Below are 14,943 nucleotides of genomic sequence, written 5' to 3'. Positions count from 1 at the left end.
GCTGCAGGAGCCAGTGGGGAAGAACTTCACAAAGCGGTGAGCTCATGTATCTTTCGGATTACATCCTGTCCTGTGCCATCTGTATAAAGTTCAGATGCTAAAGCTCTTCCTTGAGGCTGGAAGTCAGAACGGCGATTATGTAAAGTCGGGGAGGAGCGTGACAGGCTTCGGTGACGTCCTATGCTGAGACGTGGCAGGTGACCTCAGGAGGGGGTCAACTTTGTAAAAACACGTGACCAAGCCATACCCTTAGATCTGCAGTAGCATTGGGTGGCCATCGTACCTCGCCCTCCAGATGTAAAATAAGAGATCTGTATTTTCGAAAGAGGTTTACGTGTCCTGTCTCACGTGATGAGTCTAGATTTTTATATTAGAAACCAACTAAAAAATTGTAAAGCAAGATGGGACCCAAACAAACAAGTCAGGGGGCTGCACGGGTCTCCTTGGGGCTTTTGGGAGGCATGTTTTCTGATCCAGAATCTGCGTGACAACAGGATGTATTAAGTCCTTCCACCCATAAGTCGCTGCACCTGTAGCAAACCACACAGGGAGGACTTTCTCTGCACGGTGACCTAGAGCCCGGGGACTTCCTCCAGGGGCAGTGGATCTGAACTGAGTGCATATCCTTAAGCCTTAGAAACGTTTTGTTGTAGGAAATCCCAGGATAACATCTTTTTCTGCTAAAATGAATGGAAGGAAAGATAGAGAAGTGGGAACTTGGGCGACTCCTGCTGTGGTGAGACCCACCCTCCCACCTCCCATGCCTGTGTTTACCTCATCTTTACTCTGCTTCCTGTTGTCTGCACACACTGTCACTCCACCAAAGCCTGATTTTCCTCACAGTTTCACATACGAGGAAGATTAAGAGTTCCATTTTAACGTTGGTTTGAACCGAAAGTAAAATAAGATTTAAGAATATTTTAGGTGCTGAACTCCACATCTGCTGACAAAAATATGTGAAGTCATTTGAAAAGAAGGGTTTGCAGGCTGTCAATGACAAGAGTTTAGAGTGCAAACCTGTTACAACGTAGTAGTATCTTTTTTTAGCCTCTGCTCTAAGAAATAGTTAATCCATAACTATATACCTAGTATTGATATGAACAAGTGCTTTTTGAAATATGTAAAATATTTGACTTCAAATGCTTTGTCAGACCCTAACACATACTACCCCACAATGTTCATGAACCTCACTTTTAAGATGACGTTTAGTGTTATGGAGAGAAGCCAAGATGAGTGGTGTAAGACAAACTCAATCCAAAACTGAGGCAAAAGGCACTGACATTTTTATTTGGCAATCCACGTTAGCAGCAACCAGAAGAAAATCTCTAACTTCCTTCTAGTACCGAAACTCCGACCCCACCTACCACTCCTTTATTTATTATAGTATTGTAAAACAAAATAAACTGAAGAATGGACTTGACTTTAACCCAAAAGCCAGTATCACAGAAATCAGAATGATAAAGAAAGTGTAATCTGAGACGCAAAATACAAATAATTCTCTTGGTTTTGAAAATAGTCCCTTTAAAATATTTCACTGTGACCTGGGGAAAGCTGGAGCAGACCAGGTCTGCTCTCCCACCTGCTGTTTAAACGAACGAAGTCAACTGTTTAATGAAATAAACTCTTGAGACTGATGAGACACAAAAAAGAGGTGCGCAAGGGCAATCGGTGCCATAAACGGTGAGTGTTAGAGGATTCTCAAACACGAGTCTTCATAAAATGAAGGTTAGGATGATGTCTTCTGACAGAATCATTTTTATAACAAGCACATGGTATATGGAACATACTCAGGATGCCAAGAACATTAACTAAACTCCAACTTCTGTAAAGCTAATAATAGGAGTATTTTTTAGAGGCCGTGCTATATAGCAGTTTAAAACAGGAGAGGCAACAAAAGTAAATTACATTACAGTATTACAAATGTATTTATTAACTTCTATTGCAGGTTTGGCTTTTACGTAAGAACAAATACAACAATTGTTATTTTTTTCAATAAATGCTTGTATGCATGAAGTGGAATTACCCTACATTAAAAGTTTCTGAAGTAACTGAAATCAGCTAGAAAAAAAAAATAGACATGCATGTAGACACATGAGAGAATTATTTCCCTCCTGTGAAAAATGTCTGGGAGTGTTCCATCGAGGAATATATAATATTAGAGCTAAAAATTGCAAACTTGAAATAAACCTAGAAGACTTACATGGTACCTAGATCCTATTTTGAGTCCAACTGTTTAATATGATATTTACATGTAAACTGTTAGTTACTTTTTCATATATGGAGTGCAAGATTTCTATATACTTTTTTTCTTTTTGGTTTTTGTCAGTATTAACTGAAAAAAGGAGAATTGGTGTTTAACATAAAAATAGAGAGACTCCTGAGATTTCCCCCCAAATGTCTTCACGTCCTACAGGCGTGGACCTTTTCCTCTACAAGCAGTGGAATAGCGTTTAGAAGATGCGATCATGGCCCCTTTGAATCTGTGCTTCCTATGAGCCCAGAAGCTATGACTAAGTTGTTCAACATGGCACTGGGGGGGGGGGGTCGTTCTAATTCTATTTTTCCTTAAATGGGCTCTATTTCTTGTAATCCACATGACACCCGATGGCTGCGGTTGTCTGTTAAATTTCCTGTTTGGGTCTAGTTTCAGCAGACCAAAACAAACAGCTCACAGAGGAGGGTATGGTAATAACCACTTTTTTTTTTTTCTCCTTTTGGCATTTCCAGTTAAGAGTTTTCTCTGTAGAGGTGCAGAGGAAGGGAGGCAAGCAGCCACACACAAGGTGTCCGTCGGTCACAGAAGTTTCAGCGCACCGAAAAACGTGCCGTCTCCCTCCCGCGAGATTTTAGCATCTTCGCGCGGGATCGCCAGTTGGAGTTCGTCCCCTTCCTCCAGCTTGGCAATGCCTGGAAAAGAGCAATTCACAAGGACTTGAAGCAGCGGTACCACAGGACAGACCAGGGGGAGGGGCAGGAACATCAGAGTAAACTCTCTTCTTTTGGAAAAAAATGTTAACAGAGGCATTCACACTTCAAATTACACCCATGGACTTGGAAACCAGTTACAATTCTAATCGTCTAAAAACAAAAAAATACCAAAAAAGTTTAAAAAAAAGGAAGAGCACAAAGAGTTACAACAGACACAAATGGATTTATCACCTGCTGTTTCTAAAATGAAGACTCTAAACAGGAACCAAATATCTAACTTTAAGAGGAAAAAAAGTTAAGTAAATCATCACCTATGGTGGACTAGTATGCAGCTAAAATGGTTTTGCTTCATTTTATTGACAAAGGATACCTTTTATAATAATGTTCAATAAAAATAAAAAAAATACACAGACACTTATGAACTGCATAGTCCTAAATATACTTTTAAATGTGCATATAAAATGTGTAAATTATTAAAAAGTTAAAAAACACATTATTAACAAAGCACATCTGTTAACATAATCTTTCTCTAGAGTCACACTATGGGGTTAGGAGTCATTTGGATTCCTTTTTATAGCCTTCTATATTGTTTTCTTAAATGACCATGCTTGTCTTTATAATCAAAAGCAACAAAGTTCATTAGCTTCTCAAAACGGACCAATAAATCTGCATGTGCCTATTTCACAATAATGTATCCTGTGACTCAGGAATACAAAACACAAGAACTACACTCAGTATATCAGGTCAACCCGACCCCATTTTAAAAGAAAAATAGGAAGAAAAAGAAAGAGGAGGAGGGGCAGAGAATAAAACAAAGACACTGGCAAACAAAATAGCATCTAATTGTCAATAATTTCAATACAATTTTTTAAAAGTAGTTGTACTGTTTCATTAATATGCTGTGGTTTACATGAACACATATGTGTTAACCTCTATTCCGCTGTCAAACCCAACACACATGGGTTTCCTCCAGCAGCAGCCAGCGGGTATTTATTTACTGAACATGTAAGACGCACCAGACCCCTTCGGAGGCATGCACGGGGCAGTGGTTGGAATGAACAAAGATTCTGTCTCTAAAGATCTTATTTTTTGTAATGGACTAAGACAGACAACAAACAAAAGAACATAGGTTTAGGTATTGTTAAGGGCAAAGTGTACACCTTCTAGGATTGGCAAAGCATTTGATGACTATGCTAAGTAGGAAAAACAAAGACTGAATTTATTTGTTGACTAGATTAGTCATTATCATAGAGACTGAAGATAATCTAGTATTTGACCAAGGCTATATATCACAACATCAAGTAATAGTAACTCAAAATAAAGGTGTAAGCCAACTACTTTTTAAAGTAGGTTCTATTTCAGATTTCAACACTGAGTTTCTGGCTCTTTTCAATTCTTCCAGATTATAACAAACAGCTCTAACTTTTTCTACAATAAACATATTAAACTTGCTAATGAAATAATGAAGATTCAGCTCTGTGTACAAAAGAGGTTCCTTAGTGTTATGCTGAGCTCCTTAAATGGACCATTTTAATTTTTTTCAGATTATTATGAAAGCACTTTATACACTTATACACCAATGTGTGGTGTTTAATGGTTTTAAACAAATTCGCCCTAGAACAGATGAAAATTGAAAACTTAAATTTCCTAAAGAACAGTTTTCGTAAAAAATACTAACCTATCAGCATTGAGAACTATCTTCAAGTCAAGTTAATTACTCTTAAAAAGTCAGGTACTTAGGAACTCTGGCCAAGTAAATGTGAGATGCTCAGATGATAAGAAAATCTGAGAAAGACTTTGTTGTAAAGCTCCAAGTATTAATTGTAGATAAATAACAGATTGGAGTGGCCGCACCGATTACAAATACTTAGCAACATCCAAATACTGGTCATCGCTGGCCACAGGGAAACCTCTCTAAGAAAATTAGGGAATTTCAACTTAACATACTTCCTCCTCACCCCATCAAAGCTATTTATTGCTGTGGGTCCAGGATGACAATTGTTTTCCTCCCTTTTTTTTTTTTTTAACAGATTCATTGTGCATTTGTCAGTAAATGCCTTTGAAACACAGTCCTTCAAATTGCACAGCCACTCTACCCTCCAAACTTGTGTTTCACACTGTCATTCACGCTAACTGAAGACCTTCCTTGGGGTCCTAAATGGATTTATCAAAAATTACCAGAGAGAAAAAAATGTGTTTAATGCAAGGTTTTTCCCCCCATATACTGGCCTTGATTAATCTGGAATTACCTCCAAAACAAAATGGTTGACAATTACCGCCCAAACAGACCTGAAATTGAGAGAGCTTGTCTTTCCCCTTCTCCCCATCCCTTGGGCCCTGAGTTGAGATACAGGCTGACTCGCACACTCCACACCCCACAATCACCCATCTGGTGTCCATCCACACCAGACTTCACCTGCAGGAAGGTGAGAGAAGCCATTGTGCCACTTGACCTGACCATCAAACTGGCCAAAGGCATCTCTCCTGTTGTAAATAAAGAAGAGACACTATGGCTTCCAATTGGGTCAGACCTGCTGTCTTAAACCCAGTTCTGGAGCTTAGTAGCTCTGCAACCTCAGACAGTGTTTGCTGCCTCTCTGTGTTTCAGATCCCACCCACTTCAACAGGGAGGATTAAATGAAGGGCTACAGGCAAAGCGGCCGGCATGCAGTAATCACTCTCTTATCATTCTATCGTTGCTGTTATTACAGGTTGAAGACGACACAGGTGAGGATCCTTCTCGGTGCTGACTGCTGTGAAGTTCCTGCCGTTCCAAATGTCTATGAAAATGGTAAACCTGTTAGTGCCGATTTCCTCAGTCTCAGTGACACAGACTAGCTTATGATTCAAGATAATACAAACCACACAGTATTTTGAGGAATGTCTTTCTATTTATACAAAATTATTATTTACCAGCTGAATAACAGGAATTATTGGGTAGTGTTTCAGGCATGTTTTGAATACATCGGAACAAAGTCACCAGACTCAATTCGTCCCCAAAGACGTGGACTTTTTTCCTCTGTATTAGGTGTCCCATGGCAAAGGTGTTATCGGTGTATAAAACCTGGGAAGCAAACCAAAGAACTTTGTCAGAAGTGAGCACAAAATGGGAGGCGTTGGAAAATGACAACAGCATTAGGGTTGGACCTACCTGACCATATATAAAGAAGTAACCTGTTTCTTTGACCAATATTTTATTTTCTTTTTCTTCAAGGGCTCTTCCTCTCTTAAAGCTGAGAAGCCATGGAACAAATGTGTAAGCTCCTACAATGAAGAGAATGATTTATAAGGAAAAAACACTGAGAAAAGCAGTTTTTGACTTCCACTTAGTTGCTAAACTAAGTCTGAAACTTAGAGAATTTCATCTTTAAAAACAAAGAGGAAACAAAGAGAAATCACAGTCCTCCAGTGGTTTCTCAGCCTCAGTGACATACTTTTCCAGTCAAATATCAGATACGGGAACTTGAAAGCAAACACTTCATGTGAAATGTCGGGGTTTTCTAGTTCTTCTGTATTCAGCAACTTTCATAATAAAGGCTGGTCTGGATGGGAAAGCCTGGAGCAAAAAATGGACAGAATGTCTCTGAATAACAGACCAACAGAGATTTTGGGGGTTTTCTTTGATTCTGCTGGGGAGGAAGAAATTTTCCTCTACCCTTTAGGTTCTTCTGGCTGGTCTAAGAATTAAAATGACATGAGGCAGATTAACAGGAGAAAATCAAACAAAAGTTGAACAACAGGTGTACATGGGAGAGCCCCAGGAACACTAAGCTCTGTGCCAAAGCCCTCAGCTTGAATACCATTTTCAGCTAAAGACAAAAAAAGGATGTTATGAGTGGCGGCTTGGGAATTCAAAGAGGAGGAAGGCAATTCACCAAGAGATGGAAAAGCAAAAGTGTGGTAAGCAAATGTTTCCTAGGCCACCAGAGTCAGCGGGACCCAGGGTGGGGACTCTGATCCTAGGCCCTGCCCGAGCTTCCCCCACCACCCTTGGCCCATATTCTCCACAGATGTCTCTGGTGATGGCTCTGTTCCAGGACCAAGCCCTCTATCTAAACTATTTTGGTCAGTTAAGGAGGGAGGTAACAAGAAAAACTTCCTGAGTCTTCTTAAAAATAATAATTAAAAATAATCAGCCTAAATTAGATCCTCACACCAAAGAGATACATTTTAGGGTGGTAAATGTGGCTCCCCTCTAGTGCCCAGAGAGGAGGGAGATTTTTGTGGAGACTTTAGCAAACAGAACCAGGAGAAAGCCAGCGCCCTCCCGACCAAGGCAACTGAACAGAACTTACGGAGAGAGAGAAAAGTTACTAAGACCTGATCTTTACTGGGACACAGTCAGGGCCCTTTATGAGAACTGTCTGAAATATTCAAGTTGAAGTGGCTTCCACTCAATACACCAATTCTCCTCCAGCAGCCCTCAGACTTCACTTGGGGAGTGACGGGGGAGCCACTGTACTCAAAGAGGCAGAGAGAAGACAGTGGCCAAAGAAACAAGGCAGCAAAAGGGGCTCAAATGGCAAAGCCAGAACACCTACTGAGAAAGTAAGCCAAACTTCCCATGAACTCACAGGCAAAGATCACCAGATTTGTCACCATCACGTTGTGTAAAAACTGGCATAAACAGTGGACTCTCAGGCTAGAGACTGGGAAATTGGGGTTATAAGTAAAATGGTATAAAAATAAGTGATGCAATTAGGGAAATGGTAATGTAAGAAGAGAATAGTCTAAAATCATATTAAAAATACTCCTATGTAATTGGCAGCGCTGGCCACACGTGTCCCCAGACTTCACCTTGGTCATAACTAGAAGAGAAACAAAATCAGTACTAAAATTCAGAGTGAACAGGATGATATGCCAGAAGCTCAGGAAAAGAACAACTTGTCCCCGATTGGCTGTAAAGGAAATCTCGCCCTGTGGGTTCTCCCAAGGAGGCCCCGGAGGACGGAGGCAGAAGCGTTTTCAGGTTCACAAATACAACAGTTCAGTGTAAGGGCCGACTCCAATGGTGCCCCCAGGGCCAAACCATTGTACTTGACCTTTAACCAAACAGGATTCCCAAGGGAAGCCTATAAAACAAGAACCACAGATTTTCTGAATATTTCTGAGGCCTGAAGAGCCAGAAGTGATCAAGCAAAGACAATTACACTGTGAATTCAAGTTAAAATAAAGCAAGTCCTTAAGGCAGCCGGCCAGGCTCACATCTCACAGAGGGAGAGAGGGGAGCTCGAGGGTCTGGGGGTGGGCGTGGACGGGGAGAAGGGAGGGCGAGGGGACCTCACAGACCTCCCCCACTCCTCTCCTGTGCTCCCAGGGAGAGTGAGAGCTCCCAGCTGTGTGCTCTTCCCAAAGGAGTCTCAGAGAAAACTTTTCCTGAAATGGAAAACCTCCAGCACCATCACCTGTTTTGATGTAACATCATTTCAGCAAAAAAGATGATAATAACATAGTTTTAAATTCTGCTTAAATAAGATCATGTGCCCAAAGCATTTTTTAATGTAGTGTCTGGAAATATGAGGAGGAATTAATACCATGGCTGTGGTTGCTGTCAGAGGCAAGCTGATGACTGAAGGCGACTGTTTTCACGGTAGGAAAGACACTTATTTGATGTTCTGGCCACAGAGGGCTTTTTTTTCCCTTCCAGCCCTACACATTTTAGATGCTAACTTCTCTGAGTCCGGGGATGGTTTATGTTGGGTTCCCTCCTATTTCCCCAAGGCTAAAAAGGATGACTGGCCCACAGCAGATGCAGCAAATATTTATTAAATGAATTAACTCAACTTTAAACATAAAATACTTCAGGATGGTGGTGTACTGTGCAATCAGTCATGAGCATTCCGCTGTATTTTGAAGGCATTTACTACCTGTTTACTGAAACTCCAGGAAATGAAACACCCCTATCACAGAGACAATAGGTACTCCTGAATGGAAGCAAAACACATATTTCTAAAACTGCTTCTTTGTATTCCAATCAGAGATATTTACTGACTGAAAAAAAAATTTGCAATACCAGTACCTTAAATTGAGCCCCTACTTCTGGACACCATGCTTATCTATAAAATTAGTGAGCCAGTCTGTACCAAATTCCATGGCTGTATTGTCAGGATAGAGAGAAAAACAAATATTACGATGATATTCTTATTTTCTCTTGATATTTGCTTTTGGCATTTCATCCTATCTTGCTGGAAATAGAGACAGTACACGTTGGCCTGTTTTTATGTACTGTCTGGGTTTCTCCCCCGCCACCCCTGTATACACACACATGCACGCGCACACACACACACACACACACACACACACAGATTATACTCCATTAGGCCAAGGAAATGACTAAGCTGTAGTCATAGCTGTAAACCCAAATGCCAAGAGTAGAGCCCAGCACATGAACCTGAGCAGGTGCACGTAGGGGCCTTCCCAGTGACAGACCCCTCTGTGTCCCTGCTTATTGCTGACTAGGAAAAGCAGTTATGGAGACACACCATGACTTCCTAAGCCCTCCGTCTGGAACAAAGAACAGCCCTGCCAATTAATGTTTGGGAAAGCAGAGAATGCAGAGACACAGAAAGGACAGTCAGGCAGGAGAGCAGCTGTAAGTTAAACAGTCCGTTAGTCACAAGGGCTTCCAGTTCAGTTTCAAAGGTGAAGGGAAGTCTGGTGCACATTCCCAAGCTGTTCTGCAGATACCAAAAGCCCCACCAGGTGAAGAAGGTCGACTGTGTGCTGACCACCAGCACGTAGCCCTAGACCACTGGAACCCAAAAGCTGATGATGTTGACTGCTGACACAGCACCCGATTATCTCACCACCGACCAATCAGAAGAGAGTGCACAAACTGATCACTCACCCTGAGACCCTCTCCCTCACAGTCTGCCCTTAAAAACCCTTCCCGAAAGTCATCCTGGAGTTCAAGTCTTTTGAGCACAAGCTGCCCATTCTCCTTGCTTGGCCTTGTAATAAACACTGTACTTTCCTTCACCACAACCTGGTGTCAGTAGATTGGCTTCACTGCACATAGGACGAAGGGGCCCATGTACGGTTCAGTTCCAAATATAGTATGTACTCAATCAGTATGTGCTGCTGAATGAACTTTGAATCTAAGAAAATATGCTAAAAGACTAATTTAAAGCTAAAGTAATTATAAATGTAAGTGTAAGTGTTATGTGTCTACATCTTAAAACTTAGATTTTCAGCTTGCTAGTTAGCCCACAGATAAACGCTAATAACAAGAAAACATGCACTAAATGCTTATTCTGTAGAAAGATTTTCTAAACTAGCATGCATCACTCCTTACAGCAGATACTGAAGAATTTGGAAGTAAATTCCAAGAGTATTAACGCTTATTTTTGTTAGTCAACAGCTAAAACATAGATGTACCTTGATAAAGTATAAACTTCCCAGCTCCACGAAGCCTTAAATGCATTATTAAATTCTACTGCGAGATTAAAAGTCAATCTCATCATTGCCTCTATGAAATCATGATATTAAAAAGCAGAATAAACAAAAGACTTCCACTCTTAACATGGCTGTGGCAATTATGTCTCTCCTCTTTTACCTCCTGTAGGTCCTATGAAAGAAACAGACAGATACGTGTTCTCCAAAATAACTGTGACGGACGCCAAAAGCAACTGAGACCACACCGAAGCTGAGCATAGAAGTGAAGAGAAGCAGCAAAGAAAATGGCACGAAGGCCTGGAAGCAGCCAGGTTCACAAAGAGCCAGCAAAAATCCACTCGCTGAAGGTGAAGAACCCCTAACACAGAAATTCTACAGACAGACAATACAGGAAATGTCAACATTAGCTACAAGAACTTGGGAAATTAGGAGGGGAAAAAAAACTCTTCATTTAAATGAAAATAAAAGTAAACATTTCAGAAGGGGACCTACCTAGGTTTTGCACAAAACAAAATGAGACGGAATAAAGAAAAAGTTAAGAATTTGAGAAAAACTGTAGAATTATAGACTATAAAGGACATGCAGGTAACCACTAGCGTGCACATCACCGGAGCCCTGAAGACAAAACAAACAGCAGAAAGGCAAGCAGAGCAACCACTCAGAGCTGCTGCAGGCTTGAGAGGCCCATCGCGGCTCAGGGAAAGTTGCTTCGGAAGAGGTTTGTTACTTTCTTATTGCAGCTGTAAGCAGTAACTACAAACTTAGTGGCTTAAAGCAATAAACATTTATTATCTCCCAATGTTAACATCAGAAGTCTCACTGGACAAGAATCAAGATGCTGGCAAGTCTGTGTTCCTTCTGGATGCTGGACTAACCATCTTGTCTCCTCCAGCTGCTATGGCTGGCCTGCTTTCTTGGGCTTGTAGCCCCTCCTCTCTTCCCAGGCAACAAACACATCATTCTGAGCTCTGCTTTTATCACCACATCGCCTTCTCTAACTCCGACCCTGCTAAATCCCTTATATAAGGGCCTTTGTGATTATACCCGGCCCGTTCAGATAACTCAGAACAATCTCCCCAAATTCCTTATCTTAATCACGTCTGCAAAGTCCCAGATGTAGGGGAGCAAACTCATGGGTTTCAGGGATTAGAATGTGGGCGTCTTTGGGGGTGTACTATTCTACCTGCCACAGCAGTCAACCCTGAGATACACAGTAAAATAAATACTACATTTTTAAGGGGCATGAATCATTCTTTGCATAACGAGGCAAGGTAGTCAAGACAGTCAAGCCACTTCGGAGAAGAAAAATTTCTCTTACCTTAGTTTTCTTCAAAGCACATATAACGCCAAAGGCAAAAAACAGTGAAGGAATTCCTACAAGATCCTCAGGTAAAGAGAGGTTAAACTGAGGATTTCATACCAAGCCACCTGTCCTTAAAGTATCAAAGCTACAAAGGAATAGCTTTGTTACTGCAAATACTTAGTAAGCATTGTTCTCAGGAAGCCATTTTGAATAAATGAGTAGAGAACAAAATTCAGCAAAATATGAATGAGGACACCACAGCAAAGGGACTTGCAATGGGTACTGAAAACCAAGACAAAGACACATAAAAAGGATGGTTTGATGAAAAAGAATAAAACAGTTTTAACCCACGACAATGTAGAGATTATATAAGTAACAAATATTGAGAAGTAGTGGACAGTAATTCATCAATGGCCTCATTTGGAACAGCTGGGGTTCAACAGATAGACATTAAAGTTAACAGATCAAGTAATAGAAGTATGAACATTGGGAGTTTGAGATGTGCAGATACTGACTACTATATATAAAACAGACAAACAACAAGTTTATACTGTATAGCACAGGGAACTACATTCAATATCTTATAGTAACTTACGGTTAAAAAGAATATGAAAATGAATATATGCATGTTCATGTATGGCTGAAGTACTGTGCTGTACACCAGAATCTGACACAACATTGTAAACTCACTATACTTCAATAAAAATATATTAAAAATAGTACATAGATAATAAACATTAAGAAATAGAGTATCACTATCAAAAAAAAGGATGATGAAGGACAGGAATCATATTTAATTTTATTACTGATCATAGTAGACAATCAATAGGTATTATCGAAAGATATAACTATAGCTGTCAGAGTAACATCATGGGAAACAGCCGCATACAAAGCTCAGGAATAAGTCCCTTCTCTGAAGCTGCAATTAAGCTTGCAAACCTTATAGAATCAATGTTTTTGGATATATGAAATCTAGTAAAAAAAAAACCTTATGGGGACAAGGGAATGTTTAATGAAAAAAAAGAGATTAAATTTCAGTAAGAAAGTACTGTGGTATTTCTGCTTACTCACTGACCACATCTCGTTCTCCAGCTCAGTGTTAGCCATGGAGATGGTGGCCTGAGTTCCAGCTGGTGTCTTGCTGATGCCAGGAAGTGCAATAGTCACTGTGTTCTCAAAACACTGTAACTCTGCATTTTGACCTGTCCGGAGGCTCCCTTTAGATGGGAGAAGCTCTTCAGGCTGGTGTCAGTCCAAAGTATTAAAGACACAGACGACCTGTAGCCACCTGTGACAAGGAACAGCACGTAGGGCAAACAGCAGACTGACCAAAAATCTGAGGACGATGAGGCAAAGGAGGAAGTTACCTCAAGGAATAAGGGCTTTGAAGCGCCGCCACATACACCAAGGAATCTGCAGTGCGTTGTGTCTGACCGGAGCCAGACGCTCAGGAAAGACTTAGAAGAACCCTAAGCTATCATCTCTTGTTGATCTTTGATTGCTTCACAAAAAGGTTGGGAAGTCTAAGGCAGAGCCGCTGGTAGCCTGGCTTAATGTTGAAGGAGTTCCCAAGCTCAGAGCTAATCTGCTAAGAAAAGGGGAATCTGTTTTTTGATGGTTTCGGTTCCTAGTATTAAAGTAAATCTCTGTCAGGATTAGGACTGGAGACAAGTCTCTAATAGGCTTATTACTGTAGAGATAACACAAAAAAAGTCTTCAGTGACCACACAGAACAAAGAGTACAATTTAGTTTTTGAGAAAATATTTTGGGAAATTCAATAAACAAATGGACAACTGCAGCCCACAACAAATCAACAATCAAGAACAGCAAACCCTGGGGATGGGATTTCCAGAGTTACCACATTATAATATTCAAATTGTCCAATTTCCAAAGATAAATTCAAAGCATATAAAGAAACAGAAAATTACGGGCCATTCACAGGGAAATAACTGGCAGAAACCATTCCTAAGGGAGCCCAGACACTGGACTTACCAGTCAAAGACTTTACATCTTGAAAATACTCTTAAAGAGCTAAAGGAAACCATGGACAGAGAACTTAAGAAAACAGACATGTTAGTAAAGAGATAAAAATTGCTGTAAAAGGAACTATGTTCTTTATTTAGAAAGGAATTGTGGAGCTAAAAATTGAAATAGCTGAAATAAAAATTGTACTGGTGAGGTTACACAGGACACTTCACCAAGCAGAAGACAGAATTAGCAAACTTGAATATAGGACAACTGAAATTACCCAGTTTGAGAAATAGAAAGAAAAAGGAATTAAAGGAAGTGAAAAGAGCATAAGGGACATATAGGACACTCTCAGTCAGACTAACATAAGCATTTATAGGAGTCACAGAAGGAGCATAGAGGAGGGCAGAAAGAATATTTGAAAAAAATAATTACCAAACTCTTCCCAACTTTGAGGAAAGAATCAATCAACATATCGAAAAAGCTGAATGAATTCCAAGAAGGATAAACTCAAAGAGATTCATTCCAAGATGCATTATAACTAGTAGTTGAAAGAAAAGACAAGCAGAGAATTTTGAAAGTAACAAGAGAGAAGCAATTCTTCAAGAACCGGGAAGCTCAGTAAGGGTAACAGATGATGTCTTACTTAAGCATGCAGGCATATAAGCAAAAGGCAACGGGATGACATATTTAAGGTTCTGAATGAGGAATTACGTCAGCAAGATAGTAGTGTAGGAAGCCTTATTTCTCACCCCCTTGCAGAAATGATGATTTAACAATAATATTGCTACCAAAATACCTTGAAGAGGCAGTCAGGATCCAGGTAAGAAGTAGAAGCACCTTAGAGGAGCACAAACTGAGAAACAGTCAGAGTTATATAAGTAAAAACAGAAATTTCAATTTACTCACATCAGTTCCTCCTCCAAACAGGCTTAGCTCAGCCCCAAGAAGACTGCTTCAGCCCCTGATTCTCCCATGGAGTGATGGCGAGATTGGAGTGTGCACCTGGCCTCGTGGCCTCCCACAAGGAACTTCTGTGGAACTGGTTTCTAGCTTGCTTCCTACTGAGCACTGAACAACCAAAAGAGCTTGGTTCCCTGAGATAGAAACAGAAAAGGGGGAGGGGATCCCCTTATAGCCAGTATTTTTTTTTTTTCATGATTGGGGAAAAGCAGAGAATTGATGCTTTTCCTCAGGAGGGAAGGAAGAAAGTAAAAGGGCTTTACTCCTAGCCTTAGAGGAACTACTACTGAGCACTGCTGACCAGTGAAAGTGCATCCCAGTCAAAATCAGTCCATGAATACAGACAGTAGCTGCTTCTTCAAATGCACAGACAGCAAAGTAAATT

The 14,943-nt window shown here is 40.5% G+C and overlaps 1 protein-coding gene across 2 annotated transcripts in view; it reads right to left on the bottom strand.

The window, feature by feature from the left end:
• Positions 1–1,261: 1,261 nt before the first annotated feature.
• The window catches only part of TNFSF13B (TNF superfamily member 13b), a 70,435-nt gene continuing 56,753 nt past the window's right edge, over positions 1,262–14,943 (bottom strand). For both annotated transcript variants that reach the window (XM_015248935.3, XM_072976530.1), the window contains exons 6-8: positions 6,080–6,192; positions 5,842–5,992; positions 1,262–2,907 (exon numbers count right to left, since the gene is read on the bottom strand). In XM_015248935.3, the coding sequence (XP_015104421.2) occupies positions 2,795–2,907; positions 5,842–5,992; positions 6,080–6,192 (377 nt within the window). In that variant the 3' untranslated portion in view covers positions 1,262–2,794. The remainder of the gene's footprint in view (positions 2,908–5,841; positions 5,993–6,079; positions 6,193–14,943) is intronic.

The sequence above is a fragment of the Vicugna pacos genome, chromosome 14 (genome assembly GCF_048564905.1).
Source record: "Vicugna pacos chromosome 14, VicPac4, whole genome shotgun sequence".
NCBI classification, from domain to species: Eukaryota; Metazoa; Chordata; class Mammalia; order Artiodactyla; family Camelidae; genus Vicugna; species Vicugna pacos.
This window is presented reverse-complemented; position numbering and strand designations above follow the sequence as displayed.